At 40.4% G+C, this 20,873-nt stretch overlaps 1 protein-coding gene across 2 annotated transcripts in view; it reads right to left on the bottom strand.

Annotated features, from left to right (window-relative positions):
- Positions 1-18,549: 18,549 nt before the first annotated feature.
- si:ch211-243j20.2 (uridine-cytidine kinase-like 1) overlaps positions 18,550-20,873 on the bottom strand; it is a 13,014-nt gene continuing 10,690 nt past the window's right edge. For both annotated transcript variants that reach the window (XM_068709037.1, XM_068709036.1), the window contains exons 11-15: positions 20,712-20,774; positions 20,484-20,606; positions 20,225-20,332; positions 19,955-20,111; positions 18,550-19,657 (exon numbers count right to left, since the gene is read on the bottom strand). In XM_068709037.1, coding sequence (XP_068565138.1) covers positions 19,581-19,657; positions 19,955-20,111; positions 20,225-20,332; positions 20,484-20,606; positions 20,712-20,774 — 528 coding nt within the window. In that variant the 3' untranslated portion in view covers positions 18,550-19,580. The remainder of the gene's footprint in view (positions 19,658-19,954; positions 20,112-20,224; positions 20,333-20,483; positions 20,607-20,711; positions 20,775-20,873) is intronic.

A 20,873-nucleotide genomic window follows, 5' to 3' on the forward strand; every position in this document is an offset into this window, starting at 1 on the left:
CGGGTTTGTGATCCGTGGTTTCTGGAGAGCCTAAACACAACAGGAGTAATGTACACCTGAGACTAATAGTCTAAAAAACATTATCGGGTTTGTGATCCTTGGTTTCTGGACCGGAAGTGAGACGATGCGCTGAGCGTAACTCGTCGTCACGTCAACGCGTCAGGTTTCAGGTTGGCTTTGATGTCTGAATGGCTTTGATGCGGAAAATCTACTGGTAGCCTCAACTAAAGAGAGTTACTGACTAACACGGATCTCAGAGGAAGTGTCCAACCCCCCACGGAAGAGACGGAAGCCGCAGAAATATAACATCATAACGAGGTATGAAAATCTAGTATCTACACAGGGTGAAGGACAATCTCACCGAGGTACTCTAGGAACGCTCAAGACGGCTGGATCCAACAGCTGATCGACGTTCGTTGGATTCAACAGCTGATCGACGTTCGTTGGATTGAACAGCTGATCGACAAAAAAATTATAATGTTGAATGTTGTATTTATCGTATGTATTTATCCATATGTCTTGTGCAAAGTAACAAATTTTCTTCAAGCTCTCAACACTCAGGTAGTACCAAAGATGGAATCACTGGACGTCGTGGATACCGGAGGACCCTCTCTACCCAAATGAGTCACAGTATCTATAATCACACAGTCGTAAATATTTTGTATAGAATAGGAAACAAAAAAACAAAAAAAAAACAGAAAGGGAAATGTATCCTTTTTTTGTGAACCGAGCCAGTAGAAGAATCATTACAGGTAAGCTAGCATTTTTTAAGACTTACAACCTTAGATGATAGTTTGAGTTGTTGAATTAATTAATTGGATATTTAAGATTTACAAATCTTATTTAAAAACTAAATTATACTTTTTAGTTCTGGGAACTAAGCATTCAGGTTGGTGATCCTTGGTTTCTGGAGAGCCTAAACACAATAGGAGAAATGTACACTGAGACTAATAGTCTAAAAAGCATTATCGGGTTTGTGATCCGTGGTTTCTGGAGAGCCTAAACACAATAGGAGAAATGTACACTGAGACTAATAGTCTAAAAAGCATTATCGGGTTTGTGATCCGTGGTTTCTGGAGAGCCTAAACACAATAGGAGTAATGTACACCTGAGACTAATAGTCTAAAAAGCATTATCGGGTTTGTGATCCGTGGTCTCTGGAGAGCCTAAACACAATAGGAGTAATGTTCACCTGAGACTAATAGTCTAAAAAGCATTATCAGGTTTGTGATCCGTGTCTTCTGTACCGGAAGTGAGACGATGCGCTGAGCGTAACTCGTCATCACGTCAACGCGTCAGGTTTCAGGTTGGCTTTGATGTCTGAATGGCTTTGATGCGGAAAATCTACTGGTAGCCTCAACTAAAGAGAGTTACTGACTAACACGGATCTCAGAGGAAGTGTCCAACCCCCCACGGAAGAGACGGAAGCCGCAGAAATATAACATCATAACGAGGTAAGAAAATCTAGTATCTACACAGGGTGAAGGACAATCTCACCGAGGTACTCTAGGAACGCTCAAGACGGCTGGATCCAACAGCTGATCGACAGTCGTTGGATTCAACAGCTGATCGACAAAAAAATGATAATGTTGAATGTTGTATTTATTTAAGACTTACAACCTTAGATGATAGTTTGAGTTGTTGAATTAATTAATTGGATATTTAAGATTTACAAATCTTATTTAAAAAACTAAATTATACTTTTTAGTTCTGGGAACTAAGCATTATCGGGTTTGTGATCCGTGGTTTCTGGAGAGCCTAAACACAATAGGAGAAATGTACACTGAGACTAATAGTCTAAAAAGCATTATCGGGTTTGTGATCCGTGGTTTCTGGAGAGCCTAAACACAATAGGAGTAATGTACACCTGAGACTAATAGTCTAAAAAACATTATCGGGTTTGTGATCCGTGGTTTCTGGAGAGCCTAAACACAATAGGAGTAATGTACACCTGAGACTAATAGTCTAAAAAGCATTATCGGGTTTGTGATCCTTGGTTTCTGGAGAGACTAAACACAATAAGAGTAATGTACACCTGAGACTAATGGTCTAAAAAGCAATATCGGGCTTGTGATCCGTGTTTTCTGGAGAGCCTAAACACAATAGGAGTAATGTACACCTGAGACTAATAGTCTAAAAAGCATTATCGGGTTTGTGATCCGTGGTTTCTGGAGAGCCTAAACACAATAGGAGTAATGTTCACCTGAGACTAATAGTCTAAAAAGCATTATCGGGTTTGTGATCCGTGGTTTCTGGAGAGCCTAAACACAATAGGAGTAATGTACACCTGAGACTAATAGTCTAAAAAGCATTATCGGGTTTGTGATCCGTGGTTTCTGGAGAGCCTAAACACAATAGGAGTAATGTACACCTGAGACTAATAGTCTAAAAAGCATTATCGGGTTTGTGATCCGTGGTTTCTGAAGAGCCTAAACACAATAGGAGTAATGTTCACCTGAGACTAATAGTCTAAAAAGCCTTATCAGGTTTGTGATCCGTGGTTTCTGTACCGGAAGTGAGACGATGCGCTGAGCGTAACTCGTCATCACGTCAACGCGTCAGGTTTCAGGTTGGCTTTGATGTCTGAATGGCTTTGATGCGGAAAATCTACTGGTAGCCTCAACTAAAGAGAGTTACTGACTAACACGGATCTCAGAGGAAGTGTCCAACCCCCCACGGAAGAGACGGAAGCCGCAGAAATATAACATCATAACGAGGTAAGAAAATCTAGTATCTACACAGGGTGAAGGACAATCTCACCGAGGTACTCTAGGAACGCTCAAAACGGCTGGATCCAACAGCTGATCGACAAAAAAATGATAATGTTGAATGTTGTATTTATTTAAGACTTACAACCTTAGATGATAGTTTGAGTTGTTGAATTAATTAATTGGATATTTAAGATTTACAAATCTTATTTAAAAAACTAAATTATACTTTTTAGTTCTGGGAACTAAGCATTATCGGGTTTGTGATCCGTGGTTTCTGGAGAGCCTAAACACAATAGGAGTAATGTACATCTGAGACTAATAGTCTAAAAAGCAATATAGGGTTTGTGATCCGTGGTTTCTGGAGAGCCTAAACACAATAAGAGTAATGTACACCTGAGACTAATAGTCTAAAAAGCATTATCGGGTTTGTGATCCGTGGTCTCTGGAGAGCCTAAACACAATAGGAGTAATGTTCACCTGAGACTAATAGTCTAAAAAACATTATCGGGTTTGTGATCCGTGGTTTCTGGAGAGCCTAAACACAATAGGAGTAATGTACACCTGAGACTAATAGTCTAAAAAGCATTATCAGGTTTGTGATCCTTGGTTTCTGGACCGGAAGTGAGACGATGCGCTGAGCGTAACTCGTCATCACGTCAACGCGTCAGGTTTCAGGTTGGCTTTGATGTCTGAATGGCTTTGATGCGGAAAATCTACTGGTAGCCTCAACTAAAGAGAGTTACTGACTAACACGGATCTCAGAGGAAGTGTCCAACCCCCCACGGAAGAGACGGAAGCCGCAGAAATATAACATCATAACGAGGTAAGAAAATCTAGTATCTACACAGGGTGAAGGACAATCTCACCGAGGTACTCTAGGAACGCTCAAAACGGCTGGATCCAACAGCTGATCGACGTTCGTTGGATTCAACAGCTGATTGACGTTCGTTGGATTGAACAGCTGATCGACAAAAAAATTATAATGTTGAATGTTGTATTTATCGTATGTATTTATCCATATGTCTTGTGCAAAGTAACAAATTTTCTTCAAGCTCTCAACACTCAGGTAGTACCAAAGATGGAATCACTGGACGTCGTGGATACCGGAGGACCCTCTCTACCCAAATGAGTCACAGTATCTATAATCACACAGTCGTAAATATTTTGTATAGAATAGGAAACAAAAAAACAAAAAAAAAACAGAAAGGGAAATGTATCCTTTTTTTGTGAACCGAGCCAGTAGAAGAATCATTACAGGTAAGCTAGCATTTTTTAAGACTTACAACCTTAGATGATAGTTTGAGTTGTTGAATTAATTAATTGGATATTTAAGATTTACAAATCTTATTTAAAAACTAAATTATACTTTTTAGTTCTGGGAACTAAGCATTCAGGTTGGTGATCCTTGGTTTCTGGAGAGCCTAAACACAATAGGAGTAATGTTCACCTGAGACTAATAGTCTAAAAAGCAATATCGGGTTTGTGATCCGTGGTTTCTGGAGAGCCTAAACACAATAGGAGTAATGTACACCTGAAACTAATAGTCTAAAAAGCATTATCGGGTTTGTGATCTGTGGTTTCTGGAGAGCCTAAACACAATAGGAGTAATGTACACCTGAGACTAATAGTCTAAAAAGCATTATCGGGTTTGTGATCCGTGGTTATGGAGAGCCTAAACACAATAGGAGTAATGTACACCTGAGACTAATAGTCTAAAAAGCATTATCAGGTTTGTGATCCGTGGTTTCTGTACCGGAAGTGAGACGATGCGCTGAGCGTAACTCGTCATCACGTCAACGCGTCAGGTTTCAGGTTGGCTTTGATGTCTGAATGGCTTTGATGCGGAAAATCTACTGGTAGCCTCAACTAAAGAGAGTTACTGACTAACACGGATCTCAGAGGAAGTGTCCAACCCCCCACGGAAGAGACGGAAGCCGCAGAAATATAACATCATAACGAAGTAAGAAAATCTAGTATCTACACAGGGTGAAGGACAATCTCACCGAGGTACTCTAGGAACGCTCAAGACGGCTGGATCCAACAGCTGATCAACAGTCGTTGGATTCAACAGCTGATCGACAAAAAAATGATAATGTTGAATGTTGTATTTATTTAAGACTTACAACCTTAGATGATAGTTTGAGTTGTTGAATTAATTAATTGGATATTTAAGATTTACAAATCTTATTTAAAAAACTAAATTATACTGTTTAGTTCTAGGAACTAAGCATTATCGGGTTTGTGATCCGTGGTTTCTGGAGAGCCTAAACACAATAGGAGTAATGTACACCTGAGACTAATAGTCTAAAAAGCATTATCGGGTTTGTGATCCGTGGTCTCTGGAGAGCCTAAACACAATAGGAGTAATGTTCACCTGAGACTAATAGTCTAAAAAGCATTATCGGGTTTGTGATCCGTGGTTTCTGGAGAGCCTAAACACAATAGGAGTAATGTACACCTGAGACTAATAGTCTAAAAAGCATTATCGGGTTTGTGATCCGTGGTTTCTGGAGAGCCTAAACACAATAGGAGTAATGTACACCTGAGACTAATAGTCTAAAAAGCATTATCGGGTTTGTGATCCGTGGTTTCTGGAGAGCCTAAACACAATAGGAGTAATGTACACCTGAGACTAATAGTCTAAAAAGCATTATCAGGTTTGTGATCCGTGGTTTCTGTACCGGAAGTGAGACGATGCGCTGAGCGTAACTCGTCATCACGTCAACGCGTCAGGTTTCAGGTTGGCTTTGATGTCTGAATGGCTTTGATGCGGAAAATCTACTGGTAGCCTCAACTAAAGAGAGTTACTGACTAACACGGATCTCAGAGGAAGTGTCCAACCCCCCACGGAAGAGACGGAAGCCGCAGAAATATAACATCATAACGAGGTAAGAAAATCTAGTATCTACACAGGGTGAAGGACAATCTCACCGAGGTACTCTAGGAACGCTCAAGACGGCTGGATCCAACAGCTGATCAACAGTCGTTGGATTCAACAGCTGATCGACAAAAAAATGATAATGTTGAATGTTGTATTTATTTAAGACTTACAACCTTAGATGATAGTTTGAGTTGTTGAATTAATTAATTGGATATTTAAGATTTACAAATCTTATTTAAAAAACTAAATTATACTGTTTAGTTCTGGGAACTAAGCATTATCGGGTTTGTGATCCGTGGTTTCTGGAGAGCCTAAACACAATAGGAGTAATGTACACCTGAGACTAATAGTCTAAAAATCATTATCGGGTTTGTGATCCGTGGTCTCTGGAGAGCCTAAACACAATAGGAGTAATGTACACCTGAGACTAATAGTCTAAAAAGAAATATCGGGTTTGTGATCCGTGGTTTCTGGAGAGCCTAAACACAATAGGAGTAATGTACACCTGAGACTAATAGTCTAAAAAGCATTATCGGGTTTGTGATCCGTGGTTTCTGGAGAGCCTAAACACAATAGGAGTAATGTACACCTGAGACTAATAGTCTAAAAAGCATTATCGGGTTTGTGATCCGTGGTTTCTGTACCGGAAGTGAGACGATGCGCTGAGCGTAACTCGTCATCACGTCAACGCGTCAGGTTTCAGGTTGGCTTTGATGTCTGAATGGCTTTGATGCGGAAAATCTACTGGTAGCCTCAACTAAAGAGAGTTACTGACTAACACGGATCTCAGAGGAAGTGTCCAACCCCCCACGGAAGAGACGGAAGCCGCAGAAATATAACATCATAACGAGGTAAGAAAATCTAGTATCTACACAGGGTGAAGGACAATCTCACCGAGGTACTCTAGGAACGCTCAAGACGGCTGGATCCAACAGCTGATCAACAGTCGTTGGATTCAACAGCTGATCGACAAAAAAATGATAATGTTGAATGTTGTATTTATTTAAGACTTACAACCTTAGATGATAGTTTGAGTTGTTGAATTAATTAATTGGATATTTAAGATTTACAAACCTTATTTAAAAAACTAAATTATACTTTTTAGTTCTGGGAACTAAGCATTATCGGGTTTGTGATCCGTGGTTTCTGGAGAGCCTAAACACAATAGGAGTAATGTACACCTGAGACTAATAGTCTAAAAAGCATTATCGGGTTTGTGATCCGTGGTTTCTGGAGAGCCTAAACACACTAAGAGTAATGTACACCTGGGACTAATAGTCTAAAAAGCATTATCGGGTTTGTGATCCATGGTCTCTGGAGAGCCTAAACACAATAGGAGTAATGTACACCTGAGACTAATAATCTAAAAAGCAATATCGGGTTTGTGATCCGTGGTTTCTGGAGAGCCTAAACACAATAGGAGTAATGTTCACCTGAGACTAATAGTCTAAAAAACATTATCGGGTTTGTGATCCGTGGTTTCTGGACCGGAAGTGAGACGATGCGCTGAGCGTAACTCGTCGTCACGTCAACGCGTCAGGTTTCAGGTTGGCTTTGATGTCTGAATGGCTTTGATGCGGAAAATCTACTGGTAGCCTCAACTAAAGAGAGTTACTGACTAACACGGATCTCAGAGGAAGTGTCCAACCCCCCACGGAAGAGACGGAAGCCGCAGAAATATAACATCATAACGAGGTATGAAAATCTAGTATCTACACAGGGTGAAGGACAATCTCACCGAGGTACTCTAGGAACGCTCAAGACGGCTGGATCCAACAGCTGATAAACGTTCGTTGGATTCAACAGCTGATTGACATTCGTTGGATTCAACAGCTGATCGACGTTCGTTGGATTGAACAGCTGATCGACAAAAAAATTATAATGTTGAATGTTGTATTTATCGTATGTATTTATCCATATGTCTTGTGCAAAGTAAGAAATTTTCTTCAAGCTCTCAACACTCAGGTAGTACCAAAGATGGAATCACTGGACGTCGTGGATACCGGAGGACCCTCTCTACCCAAATGAGTCACAGTATCTATAATCACACAGTCGTAAATATTTTGTATAGAATAGGAAACAAAAAAACAAAAAAAAAACAGAAAGGGAAATGTATCCTTTTTTTGTGAACCGAGCCAGTAGAAGAATCATTACAGGTAAGCTAGCATTTTTTAAGACTTACAACCTTAGATGATAGTTTGAGTTGTTGAATTAATTAATTGGATATTTAAGATTTACAAATCTTATTTAAAAAACTAAATTATACTGTTTAGTTCTGGGAAGTAAGCATTATCGGGTTTGTGATCCGTGGTTTCTGGAGAGCCTAAACACAATAGGAGTAATGTTCACCTGAGACTAATAGTCTAAAAAGCATTATCGGGTTTGTGATCCGTGGTTTCTGGAGAGCCTAAACACAATAGGAGTAATGTTCACCTGAGACTAATAGTCTAAAAAGCATTATCGGGTTTGTGATCCGTGGTTTCTGGAGAGCCTAAACACAATAGGAGTAATGTACACCTGAGACTAATAGTCTAAAAAGCATTATCAGGTTTGTGATCCGTGGTTTCTGTACCGGAAGTGAGACGATGCGCTGAGCGTAACTCGTCATCACGTCAACGCGTCAGGTTTCAGGTTGGCTTTGATGTCTGAATGGCTTTGATGCGGAAAATCTACTGGTAGCCTCAACTAAAGAGAGTTACTGACTAACACGGATCTCAGAGGAAGTGTCCAACCCCCCACGGAAGAGACGGAAGCCGCAGAAATATAACATCATAACGAGGTAAGAAAATCTAGTATCTACACAGGGTGAAGGACAATCTCACCGAGGTACTCTAGGAACGCTCAAGACGGCTGGATCCAACAGCTGATCAACAGTCGTTGGATTCAACAGCTGATCGACAAAAAAATGATAATGTTGAATGTTGTATTTATTTAAGACTTACAACCTTAGATGATAGTTTGAGTTGTTGAATTAATTAATTGGATATTTAAGATTTACAAATCTTATTTAAAAAACTAAATTATACTGTTTAGTTCTGGGAACTAAGCATTATCGGGTTTGTGATCCGTGGTTTCTGGAGAGCCTAAACACAATAGGAGTAATGTACACCTGAGACTAATAGTCTAAAAATCATTATCGGGTTTGTGATCCGTGGTCTCTGGAGAGCCTAAACACAATAGGAGTAATGTACACCTGAGACTAATAGTCTAAAAAGCAATATCGGGTTTGTGATCCGTGGTTTCTGGAGAGCCTAAACACAATAGGAGTAATGTACACCTGAGACTAATAGTCTAAAAAGCATTATCGGGTTTGTGATCTGTGGTTTCTGGAGAGCCTAAACACAATAGGAGTAATGTACACCTGAGACTAATAGTCTAAAAAGCATTATCGGGTTTGTGATCCGTGGTTTCTGGAGAGCCTAAACACACTAAGAGTAATGTACACCTGGGACTAATAGTCTAAAAAGCATTATCGGGTTTGTGATCTGTGGTTTCTGGAGAGCCTAAACACAATAGGAGTAATGTACACCTGAGACTAATAATCTAAAAAGCAATATCGGGTTTGTGATCCGTGGTTTCTGGAGAGCCTAAACACAATAGGAGTAATGTTCACCTGAGACTAATAGTCTAAAAAACATTATCGGGTTTGTGATCCGTGGTTTCTGGACCGGAAGTGAGACGATGCGCTGAGCGTAACTCGTCATCACGTCAACGCGTCAGGTTTCAGGTTGGCTTTGATGTCTGAATGGCTTTGATGCGGAAAATCTACTGGTAGCCTCAACTAAAGAGAGTTACTGACTAACACGGATCTCAGAGGAAGTGTCCAACCCCCCACGGAAGAGACGGAAGCCGCAGAAATATAACATCATAACGAGGTATGAAAATCTAGTATCTACACAGGGTGAAGGACAATCTCACCGAGGTACTCTAGGAACGCTCAAGACGGCTGGATCCAACAGCTGATAAACGTTCGTTGGATTCAACAGCTGATTGACATTCGTTGGATTCAACAGCTGATCGACGTTCGTTGGATTGAACAGCTGATCGACAAAAAAATTATAATGTTGAATGTTGTATTTATCGTATGTATTTATCCATATGTCTTGTGCAAAGTAAGAAATTTTCTTCAAGCTCTCAACACTCAGGTAGTACCAAAGATGGAATCACTGGACGTCGTGGATACCGGAGGACCCTCTCTACCCAAATGAGTCACAGTATCTATAATCACACAGTCGTAAATATTTTGTATAGAATAGGAAACAAAAAAACAAAAAAAAAACAGAAAGGGAAATGTATCCTTTTTTTGTGAACCGAGCCAGTAGAAGAATCATTACAGGTAAGCTAGCATTTTTTAAGACTTACAACCTTAGATGATAGTTTGAGTTGTTGAATTATTTAATTGGATATTTAAGATTTACAAATCTTATTTAAAAAACTAAATTATACTGTTTAGTTCTGGGAAGTAAGCATTATCGGGTTTGTGATCCGTGGTTTCTGGAGAGCCTAAACACAATAGGAGTAATGTTCACCTGAGACTAATAGTCTAAAAAACATTATCAGGTTTGTGATCCGTGGTTTCTGGAGAGCCTAAACACAATAGGAGTAATGTTCACCTGAGACTAATAGTCTAAAAAACATTATCGGGTTTGTGATCCGTGGTTTCTGGACCGGAAGTGAGACGATGCGCTGAGCGTAACTCGTCATCACGTCAACGCGTCAGGTTTCAGGTTGGCTTTGATGTCTGAATGGCTTTGATGCGGAAAATCTACTGGTAGCCTCAACTAAAGAGAGTTACTGACTAACACGGATCTCAGAGGAAGTGTCCAACCCCCCACGGAAGAGACGGAAGCCGCAGAAATATAACATCATAACGAGGTATGAAAATCTAGTATCTACACAGGGTGAAGGACAATCTCACCGAGGTACTCTAGGAACGCTCAAGACGGCTGGATCCAACAGCTGATAAACGTTCGTTGGATTCAACAGCTGATTGACATTCGTTGGATTCAACAGCTGATCGACGTTCGTTGGATTGAACAGCTGATCGACAAAAAAATTATAATGTTGAATGTTGTATTTATCGTATGTATTTATCCATATGTCTTGTGCAAAGTAAGAAATTTTCTTCAAGCTCTCAACACTCAGGTAGTACCAAAGATGGAATCACTGGACGTCGTGGATACCGGAGGACCCTCTCTACCCAAATGAGTCACAGTATCTATAATCACACAGTCGTAAATATTTTGTATAGAATAGGAAACAAAAAAACAAAAAAAAAACAGAAAGGGAAATGTATCCTTTTTTTGTGAACCGAGCCAGTAGAAGAATCATTACAGGTAAGCTAGCATTTTTTAAGACTTACAACCTTAGATGATAGTTTGAGTTGTTGAATTATTTAATTGGATATTTAAGATTTACAAATCTTATTTAAAAAACTAAATTATACTGTTTAGTTCTGGGAAGTAAGCATTATCGGGTTTGTGATCCGTGGTTTCTGGAGAGCCTAAACACAATAGGAGTAATGTTCACCTGAGACTAATAGTCTAAAAAGCATTATCGGGTTTGTGATCCGTGGTTTCTGGAGAGCCTAAACACAATAGGAGTAATGTTCACCTGAGACTAATAATCTAAAAAGCAATATCGGGTTTGTGATCCGTGGTTTCTGGAGAGCCTAAACACAATAGGAGTAATGTTCACCTGAGACTAATAGTCTAAAAAGCAATATCGGGTTTGTGATCCGTGGTTTCTGGAGAGCCTAAACACAATAGGAGTAATGTACACCTGAGACTAATAGTCTAAAAAGCAATATCGGGTTTGTGATCCGTGGTTTCTGGAGAGCCTAAACACAATAGGAGTAATGTACACCTGAGACTAATAGTCTAAAAAGCAATATCGGGTTTGTGATCCGTGGTTTCTGGAGAGCCTAAACACAATAGGAGTAATGTTCACCTGAGACTAATAGTCTAAAAAACATTATCGGGTTTGTGATCCGTGGTTTCTGGACCGGAAGTGAGACGATGCGCTGAGCGTAACTCGTCATCACGTCAGGTTTCAGGTTGGCTTTGATGTCTGAATGGCTTTGATGCGGAAAATCTACTGGTAGCCTCAACTAAAGAGAGTTACTGACTAACACGGATCTCAGAGGAAGTGTCCAACCCCCCACGGAAGAGACGGAAGCCGCAGAAATATAACATCATAACGAGGTATGAAAATCTAGTATCTACACAGGGTGAAGGACAATCTCACCGAGGTACTCTAGGAACGCTCAAGACGGCTGGATCCAACAGCTGATCGACGTTCGTTGGATTCAACAGCTGATTGACATTCGTTGGATTCAACAGCTGATCGACGTTCGTTGGATTGAACAGCTGATCGACAAAAAAAATATAATGTTGAATGTTGTATTTATCGTATGTATTTATCCATATGTCTTGTGCAAAGTAAGAAATTTTCTTCAAGCTCTCAACACTCAGGTAGTACCAAAGATGGAATCACTGGACGTCGTGGATACCGGAGGACCCTCTCTACCCAAATGAGTCACAGTATCTATAATCACACAGTCGTAAATATTTTGTATAGAATAGGAAACAAAAAAACAAAAAAAAAACAGAAAGGGAAATGTATCCTTTTTTGTGAACCGAGCCAGTAGAAGAATCATTACAGGTAAGCTAGCATTTTTTAAGACTTACAACCTTAGATGATAGTTTGAGTTGTTGAATTAATTAATTGGATATTTAAGATTTACAAATCTTATTTAAAAACTAAATTATACTTTTTAGTTCTGGGAACTAAGCATTCAGGTTGGTGATCCTTGGTTTCTGGAGAGCCTAAACACAATAGGAGTAATGTACACCTGAGACTAATAGTCTAAAAAACATTATCGGGTTTGTGATCCGTGGTTTCTGGAGAGCCTAAACACAATAGGAGTAATGTACACCTGAGACTAATAGTCTAAAAAGCAATATCGGGTTTGTGATCCGTGGTTTCTGGAGAGCCTAAACACAATAGGAGTAATGTACACCTGAGACTAATAGTCTAAAAAGCATTATCGGGTTTGTGATCCGTGGTTTCTGGAGAGCCTAAACACAATAGGAGTAATGTACACCTGAGACTAATAGTCTAAAAAGCATTATCAGGTTTGTGATCCGTGGTTTCTGTACCGGAAGTGAGACGATGCGCTGAGCGTAACTCGTCATCACGTCAACGCGTCAGGTTTCAGGTTGGCTTTGATGTCTGAATGGCTTTGATGCGGAAAATCTACTGGTAGCCTCAACTAAAGAGAGTTACTGACTAACACGGATCTCAGAGGAAGTGTCCAACCCCCCACGGAAGAGACGGAAGCCGCAGAAATATAACATCATAACGAGGTAAGAAAATCTAGTATCTACACAGGGTGAAGGACAATCTCACCGAGGTACTCTAGGAACGCTCAAGACGGCTGGATCCAACAGCTGATCGACAGTCGTTGGATTCAACAGCTGATCGACAAAAAAATGATAATGTTGAATGTTGTATTTATTTAAGACTTACAACCTTAGATGATAGTTTGAGTTGTTGAATTAATTAATTGGATATTTAAGATTTACAAATCTTATTTAAAAAACTAAATTATACTTTTTAGTTCTGGGAACTAAGCATTATCGGGTTTGTGATCCGTGGTTTCGGGAGAGCCTAAACACAATAGGAGTAATGTACACCTGAGACTAATAGTCTAAAAAGCAATATCGGGTTTGTGATCCGTGGTTTCTGGAAAGCCTAAACACAATAAGAGTAATGTACACCTGAGACTAATAGTCTAAAAAGCATTATCGGGTTTGTGATCCGTGGTCTCTGGAGAGCCTAAACACAATAGGAGTAATGTTCACCTCAGACTAATAGTCTAAAAAGCAATATCGGGTTTGTGATCCGTGGTTTCTGGAGAACCTAAACACAATAGGAGTAATGTACACCTGAGACTAATAGTCTAAAAAGCATTATCGGGTTTGTGATCCGTGGTTTCTGGAGAACCTAAACACAATAGGAGTAATGTACACCTGAGACTAATAGTCTAAAAAACATTATCGGGTTTGTGATCCGTGGTTTCTGGAGAACCTAAACACAATAGGAGTAATGTACACCTGAGACTAATAGTCTAAAAAGCATTATCAGGTTTGTGATCCGTGGTTTCTGTACCGGAAGTGAGACGATGCGCTGAGCGTAACTCGTCATCACGTCAACGCGTCAGGTTTCAGGTTGGCTTTGATGTCTGAATGGCTTTGATGCGGAAAATCTACTGGTAGCCTCAACTAAAGAGAGTTACTGACTAACACGGATCTCAGAGGAAGTGTCCAACCCCCCACGGAAGAGACGGAAGCCGCAGAAATATAACATCATAACGAGGTATGAAAATCTAGTATCTACACAGGGTGAAGGACAATCTCACCGAGGTACTCTAGGAACGCTCAAGACGGCTGGATCCAACAGCTGATCGACGTTCGTTGGATTCAACAGCTGATTGACGTTCGTTGGATTCAACAGCTGATCGACGTTCGTTGGATTGAACAGCTGATCGACAAAAAAATTATAATGTTGAATGTTGTATTTATCGTATGTATTTATCCATATGTCTTGTGCAAAGTAACAAATTTTCTTCAAGCTCTCAACACTCAGGTAGTACCAAAGATGGAATCACTGGACGTCGTGGATACCGGAGGACCCTCTCTACCCAAATGAGTCACAGTATCTATAATCACACAGTCGTAAATATTTTGTATAGAATAGGAAACAAAAAAACAAAAAAAAAACAGAAAGGGAAATGTATCCTTTTTTTGTGAACCGAGCCAGTAGAAGAATCATTACAGGTAAGCTAGCATTTTTTAAGACTTACAACCTTAGATGATAGTTTGAGTTGTTGAATTAATTAATTGGATATTTAAGATTTACAAATCTTATTTAAAAACTAAATTATACTTTTTAGTTCTGGGAACTAAGCATTCAGGTTGGTGATCCTTGGTTTCTGGAGAGCCTAAACACAATAGGAGTAATGTTCACCTGAGACTAATAGTCTAAAACGCAATATCGGGTTTGTGATCCGTGGTTTCTGGAGAGCCTAAACACAATAGGAGTAATGTACACCTGAGACTAATAGTCTAAAAAGCATTATCGGGTTTGTGATCCGTGGTTTCTGGAGAGCCTAAACACAATAGGAGTAATGTACACCTGAGACTAATAGTCTAAAAAGCATTATCGGGTTTGTGATCCGTGGTTTCTGGAGAGCCTAAACACAATAGGAGTAATGTACACCTGAGACTAATAGTCTAAAAAGCATTATCGGGTTTGTGATCCGTGGTTTCTGTACCGGAAGTGAGACGATGCGCTGAGCGTAACTCGTCATCACGTCAACGCGTCAGGTTTCAGGTTGGCTTTGATGTCTGAATGGCTTTGATGCGGAAAATCTACTGGTAGCCTCAACTAAAGAGAGTTACTGACTAACACGGATCTCAGAGGAAGTGTCCAACCCCCCATGGAAGAGACGGAAGCCGCAGAAATATAACATCATAACGAGGTAAGAAAATCTAGTATCTACACAGGGTGAAGGACAATCTCACCGAGGTACTCTAGGAACGCTCAAAACGGCTGGATCCAACAGCTGATCAACAGTCGTTGGATTCAACAGCTGATCGACAAAAAAATGATAATGTTGAATGTTGTATTTATTTAAGACTTACAACCTTAGATGATAGTTTGAGTTGTTGAATTAATTAATTGGATATTTAAGATTTACAAATCTTATTTAAAAAACTAAATTATACTTTTTAGTTCTGGGAACTAAGCATTATCGGGTTTGTGATTCGTGGTTTCTGGAGAGCCTAAACACAATAGGAGTAATGTTCACCTGAGACTAATAGTCTAAAAAGCAATATCGGGTTTGTGATCTGTGGTTTCTGGAGAGCCTAAACACAATAGGAGTAATGTACACCTGAGACTAATAGTCTAAAAAGCAATATCGGGTTTGTGATCCGTGGTTTCTGGAGAGCCTAAACACAATAGGAGTAATGTACACCTGAGACTAATAGTCTAAAAAGCATTATCGGGTTTGTGATCCGTGGTTTCTGGAGAGCCTAAACACAATAGGAGTAATGTACACCTGAGACTAATAGTCTAAAAAGCAATATCGGGTTTGTGATCCGTGGTTTCTGGAGAGCCTAAACACAATAGGAGTAATGTACACCTGAGACTAATAGTCTAAAAAGCAATATCGGGTTTGTGATCCGTGGTTTCTGGAGAGCCTAAACACAATAGGAGTAATGTACACCTGAGACTAATAGTCTAAAAAACATTATCAGGTTTGTGATCCGTGGTTTCTGTACCGGAAGTGAGACGATGCGCTGAGCGTAACTCGTCATCACGTCAACGCGTCAGGTTTCAGGTTGGCTTTGATGTCTGAATGGCTTTGATGCGGAAAATCTACTGGTAGCCTCAACTAAAGAGAGTTACTGACTAACACGGATCTCAGAGGAAGTGTCCAACCCCCCATGGAAGAGACGGAAGCCGCAGAAATATAACATCATAACGAGGTAAGAAAATCTAGTATCTACACAGGGTGAAGGACAATCTCACCGAGGTACTCTAGGAACGCTCAAGACGGCTGGATCCAACAGCTGATTGACATTCGTTGGATTCAACAGCTGATCGACGTTCGTTGGATTCAACAGCTGATTGACGTTCGTTGGATTCAACAGCTGATCGACGTTCGTTGGATTGAACAGCTGATCGACAAAAAAATTATAATGTTGAATGTTGTATTTATCGTATGTATTTATCCATATGTCTTGTGCAAAGTAACAAATTTTCTTCAAGCTCTCAACACTCAGGTAGTACCAAAGATGGAATCACTGGACGTCGTGGATACCGGAGGACCCTCTCTACCCAAATGAGTCACAGTATCTATAATCACACAGTCGTAAATATTTTGTATAGAATAGGAAACAAAAAAAAAAAAAAAAAACAGAAAGGGAAATGTATCCTTTTTTTGTGAACCGAGCCAGTAGAAGAATCATTACAGGTAAGCTAGCATTTTTTAAGACTTACAACCTTAGATGATAGTTTGACTTGTTGAATTAATTAATTGGATATTTAAGATTTACAAATCTTATTTAAAAACTAAATTATACTTTTTAGTTCTGGGAACTAAGCATTCAGGTTGGTGATCCTTGGTTTCTGGAGAGCCTAAACACAATAGGAGTAATGTACACCTGAGACTAATAGTCTAAAAAGCAATATCGGGTTTGTGATCCGTGGTTTCTGGAGAGCCTAAACACAATAGGAGTAATGTTCACCTGAGACTAATAGTCTAAAAAGCAATATCGGGTTTGTGATCCGTGGTTTCTGGAGAGCCTAAACACTATAGGAGTAATGTACACCTGAGACTAATAATCTAAAACGCATTATCGGGTTTTTTGATCCTTGGTTTCTGGAGAGCCTAAACACAACAGGAGTAATGTACACCTGAGACTAACAGTCTAAAAAGCTTTATCGGGTTTGTGATCCTTGGTTTCTGGAGAGCCTTAACACAACAGGAGTAATGTACACCTGAGACTAACAGTCTAAAAAGCATTATCGGGTTTGTGATCCTTGGTTTCTGGAGAGCCTAAACACAACAGGAGTAATGTACACCTGAGACTAACAGTCTAAAAAGCATTATCGGGTTTGTGATCCTTGGTTTCTGGAGAGCCTAAACACAACAGGAGTAATGTACACCTGAGACTAACAGTCTAAAAAGCTTTATCGGGTTTGTGATCCTTGGTTTCTGGAGAGCCTTAACACAACAGGAGTAATTTACTATTTTACTAAACTCTGACATTTCTAGTCCTATCATTTTATTGCATACCATACTATTTGTATGAATTTTCATTATTTCCTATGACATACTATGACATCTTTATCTTTATGTGTGTCCTGTGTTCTCTTTGCTGTCTCTCTCCGTCTCTCAGGGTCTTGATCTTCAGCTCATGGTTCTCCTGCCGTGGTTCTGTCACTTACATAGAATGTGTTCTGTACACATGTCATCTTTCACACCTCTGTCCATCCTGATAGAGGGTCCCTCCTCTGTGTCTCTCCCTCAGGTCTCTCCCTCTTTTCTTCCCCGTTAAAGGGGTTTTTTGGGGGAGTTCTTCCTGTTCTGATGTGAGGGTCCCGGGACAGAGGATGTCGCATGTGTACAGATTGTAAAGCCCTCTGAGGCTGATTTGTGATTTTGAACTATACAAAAATAAATTTAATTGAACAAATGTAATGGAATTGTTTTGGTTTTCTAAATGAACAAGACGGACCATGAACTCTTTTGCCTGTGTAAACCACAAACCCACGCTGCATTGGTGGCCGTTTGTTTTTTGACTTATCGGACAAATGGCCACTACATATTCTCTAAATAAATGTGTTTATTACTTTTAGTTATTAATAAAATAAATATCAAATAAAGTTAAGCTGCTTCTCCAGCCCCGATAAAGCCGACAGAAACTAAACATGTTAAGTTTATTTTAGACTTCTCTATCAGACACAGCTTCTATATTAGTATTAATAATAAATAATTATTACCATTGTCATTAATACAGGTCGATAGATAAGTCTTTTACAAAGACAATTGTTAGCCTCAAATCTCACAGTGCCACCTAGTGGACATTCATACTCATTATTACATTTAAAATATGTATTTTATATTCATATGCAGTCTTTCTTCTTGTACAAGTAAAACATGTACAGTCACGTCGTTATTTCAGCTCTTTTCTTGCTCCTAAATGGACAGCACACAAAGTGAAAGCTTTTATTTCCTACAGACCAGGAAGGCAGCGTGAGGACTGCAGTGAGTGTCGCTCCTGCAGTAAACAGAACATGTTGTCATCTGCTGCCCTCCTGTGGGGAAACCCAGTACAACACGCAATAAAAACCACCACATCTACAAGTTATTTTAAGCTGATATTTTTTATTCTGTACAAACCAACAGATTATTCTCACAAAGAACATGTTCACAGGTGTAACTGGTGACTTTACTCGAGCGCCACGACACAACTGAGTGTTCTTAGTTTCACCGATAAAAAGCGTGGCAAAGGTTCGTCGGTCGGCACATTTGCACTTCATGTAAACCCTTAATGTGAGGCAACAAGCGTCCACAAACAGAGTTAGTAGTGGAGTCGTACAGTACAAATTAAAGTCATTGTAGTTGTGATGTTCCGTCAAACACAGCTGGACGTAAACCACTTTCCTCATGGTCATTAAAAGCCTTAACAGCTGATCCATACGTTTATTATTAAAACACTGTTCTTACGTAACGTCATGCAACTGAAAGCCACTGTGGTACTTTTTACTCCAGTACATCATAAGTTACTCTACCGATTCAGATTATTAATACAAAATAATAAATTAGTATTACGGATTAAACATATCGCTCGTGTGGACTTGGATAAAAGGGCGCGACGTAACGCAAAAAAAACAAATAGAAGAAGAAGAAGAATCCCTTCAATCGACACAAATAAATAAATACAAACATTAATAAACGTAGAGACGTGTGAGTAGATGTGACACACGGTGTCATTCGGTCTGAGAACGCAACAAACACGAGCAGCTGAAGATGAGGGAGAGTGTGTGAATGTTTCCTCTTCAGTCTTCTTGTTCACGTGTGAATGTGTTGTTGACGGTGCAGAGCAGAGCTGTAACCTGGGAAACAGACCGACGTCTTGTTTTTATGCAAAAACAAATGATCAGACTGTAGCCGATTGGAATGTGAAGCGGGTCGCACGTCTTCATAGCACTGCAGTTCAACGGAGATTCAAACTGAGCGTCGCTCAGACTGAATCTCCTCAGCAGCGATTTAAACTTTCTGTAAACTTCGGCACCCGGCGGGAGATCTCCGCTGACCCGAGCGTTGGACTCCGCTCTGCTCGCCTGAACAGGAAGCGGTTTCGTTACAGCGTCGCCTCTCTTTGCGCTTCTGTAACGACCCTCCTCGCTCTTCAGAAGTCCATCCCTTCATCGCTTTCACACCAGTCCGACGGAGCATCGGTGCCGAAGTAACGGTCTCCGAAATTACCTTTGGAAACAAAGAGAAGATGAAAAGCAGGTAGATTAGGTTTTTAGAGAATAACTAATAACTAATTAAAAATAACTCTAGAAACAGACCATCTTCTCTCTGATGGTCTCTGTACTGATGGAGGTCTGATAGAGGATCAGGACTAAACAGAGACTGGTTCAGAACCAGATCATAGTTCCTCACAGTGACTCTAAAGAAACACTATTTTTAAGAACATGATAAACACCACGTGTCTAACTTCAGACCCTGCATGTGAGGAACTACAGAAGCAGATGAGGGAACAGGAGACCTCCTCACCGATGCCTGGTATGATGTGGAACTGATCGTTGACCTCCTTGTCCACGGCGGTGGTGATGATGCGGACTTCAGGGAAGGCGTAGGCCACCGAGTGGACGCCCATCTCCGCCATCAGCAGGGACAACAGGAAGATCTTGTCCTCCGCTACGTCGTGGTCCTTCAGAGGAGAGGAAGCATATCAAAGAGTGACGATCCTCACGGACGGGTCTCCACTTCAGCACGCCACCGAGGGAACGTTCTGGACTCAAAGCCGTAAAGACGTTGACCTACCAGCAGCACTCTGACGGCCATGAGAGCGGCAGCTCCGGTGGACACGGTGCTGTCCATCAGGATGACGTAGTCCTCGCTGATGTCTTTGGGCAGACGGAGGTAGTGGAGCTAAAGGAACGGAGGCAAGACAGCACACCAAATATCGATCAGTCGGCAAAAATCATTAAATCCCTGCAAGAAATCAGGGGTTTTTTTGTCATTGTTTGTCATTTCTTCCTGTTTAAATAAAGTTTATTATTATGCGACAGGATCCCCGTACCTCTGGTTCCCCGGTGTCGTGGTTGGTCTGGATGAGGATCTTTCCCAGTCGGATGTCTTTGCACACGGCCATCAGAGCCTGCTCCATCGTCTCTCCTGCTCTCAGGATAGAAACGCCTGTGATCTACAAACGAAAACGACTTCGGTGTTTTGGTGACGTTCACTGTGGCGCGCAGACGGAAATCGACACGATGAAGTTTCTCTAGTTAAGCATAAGAAGCAGACTCACTCTTTTACCGCTCAGCCTCTTGCCGTCGTAGACGCCACCCTGAGGCGTCTCCACGGATACCGGCTGGACAGGAAGAAGAGGACGAAAAGGACAATTTGTCACAAAAATGTTCACAATTTGTCACAAAAATGTTCACAAGTTTTAACAAAAAAGTTCACAAGC

The sequence above is a fragment of the Cebidichthys violaceus genome, unplaced genomic scaffold (genome assembly GCF_023349555.1).
Source record: "Cebidichthys violaceus isolate CVI_PGR_0920_01 unplaced genomic scaffold, fCebVio1.0.p SCAF_14, whole genome shotgun sequence".
NCBI classification, from domain to species: Eukaryota; Metazoa; Chordata; class Actinopteri; order Perciformes; family Stichaeidae; genus Cebidichthys; species Cebidichthys violaceus.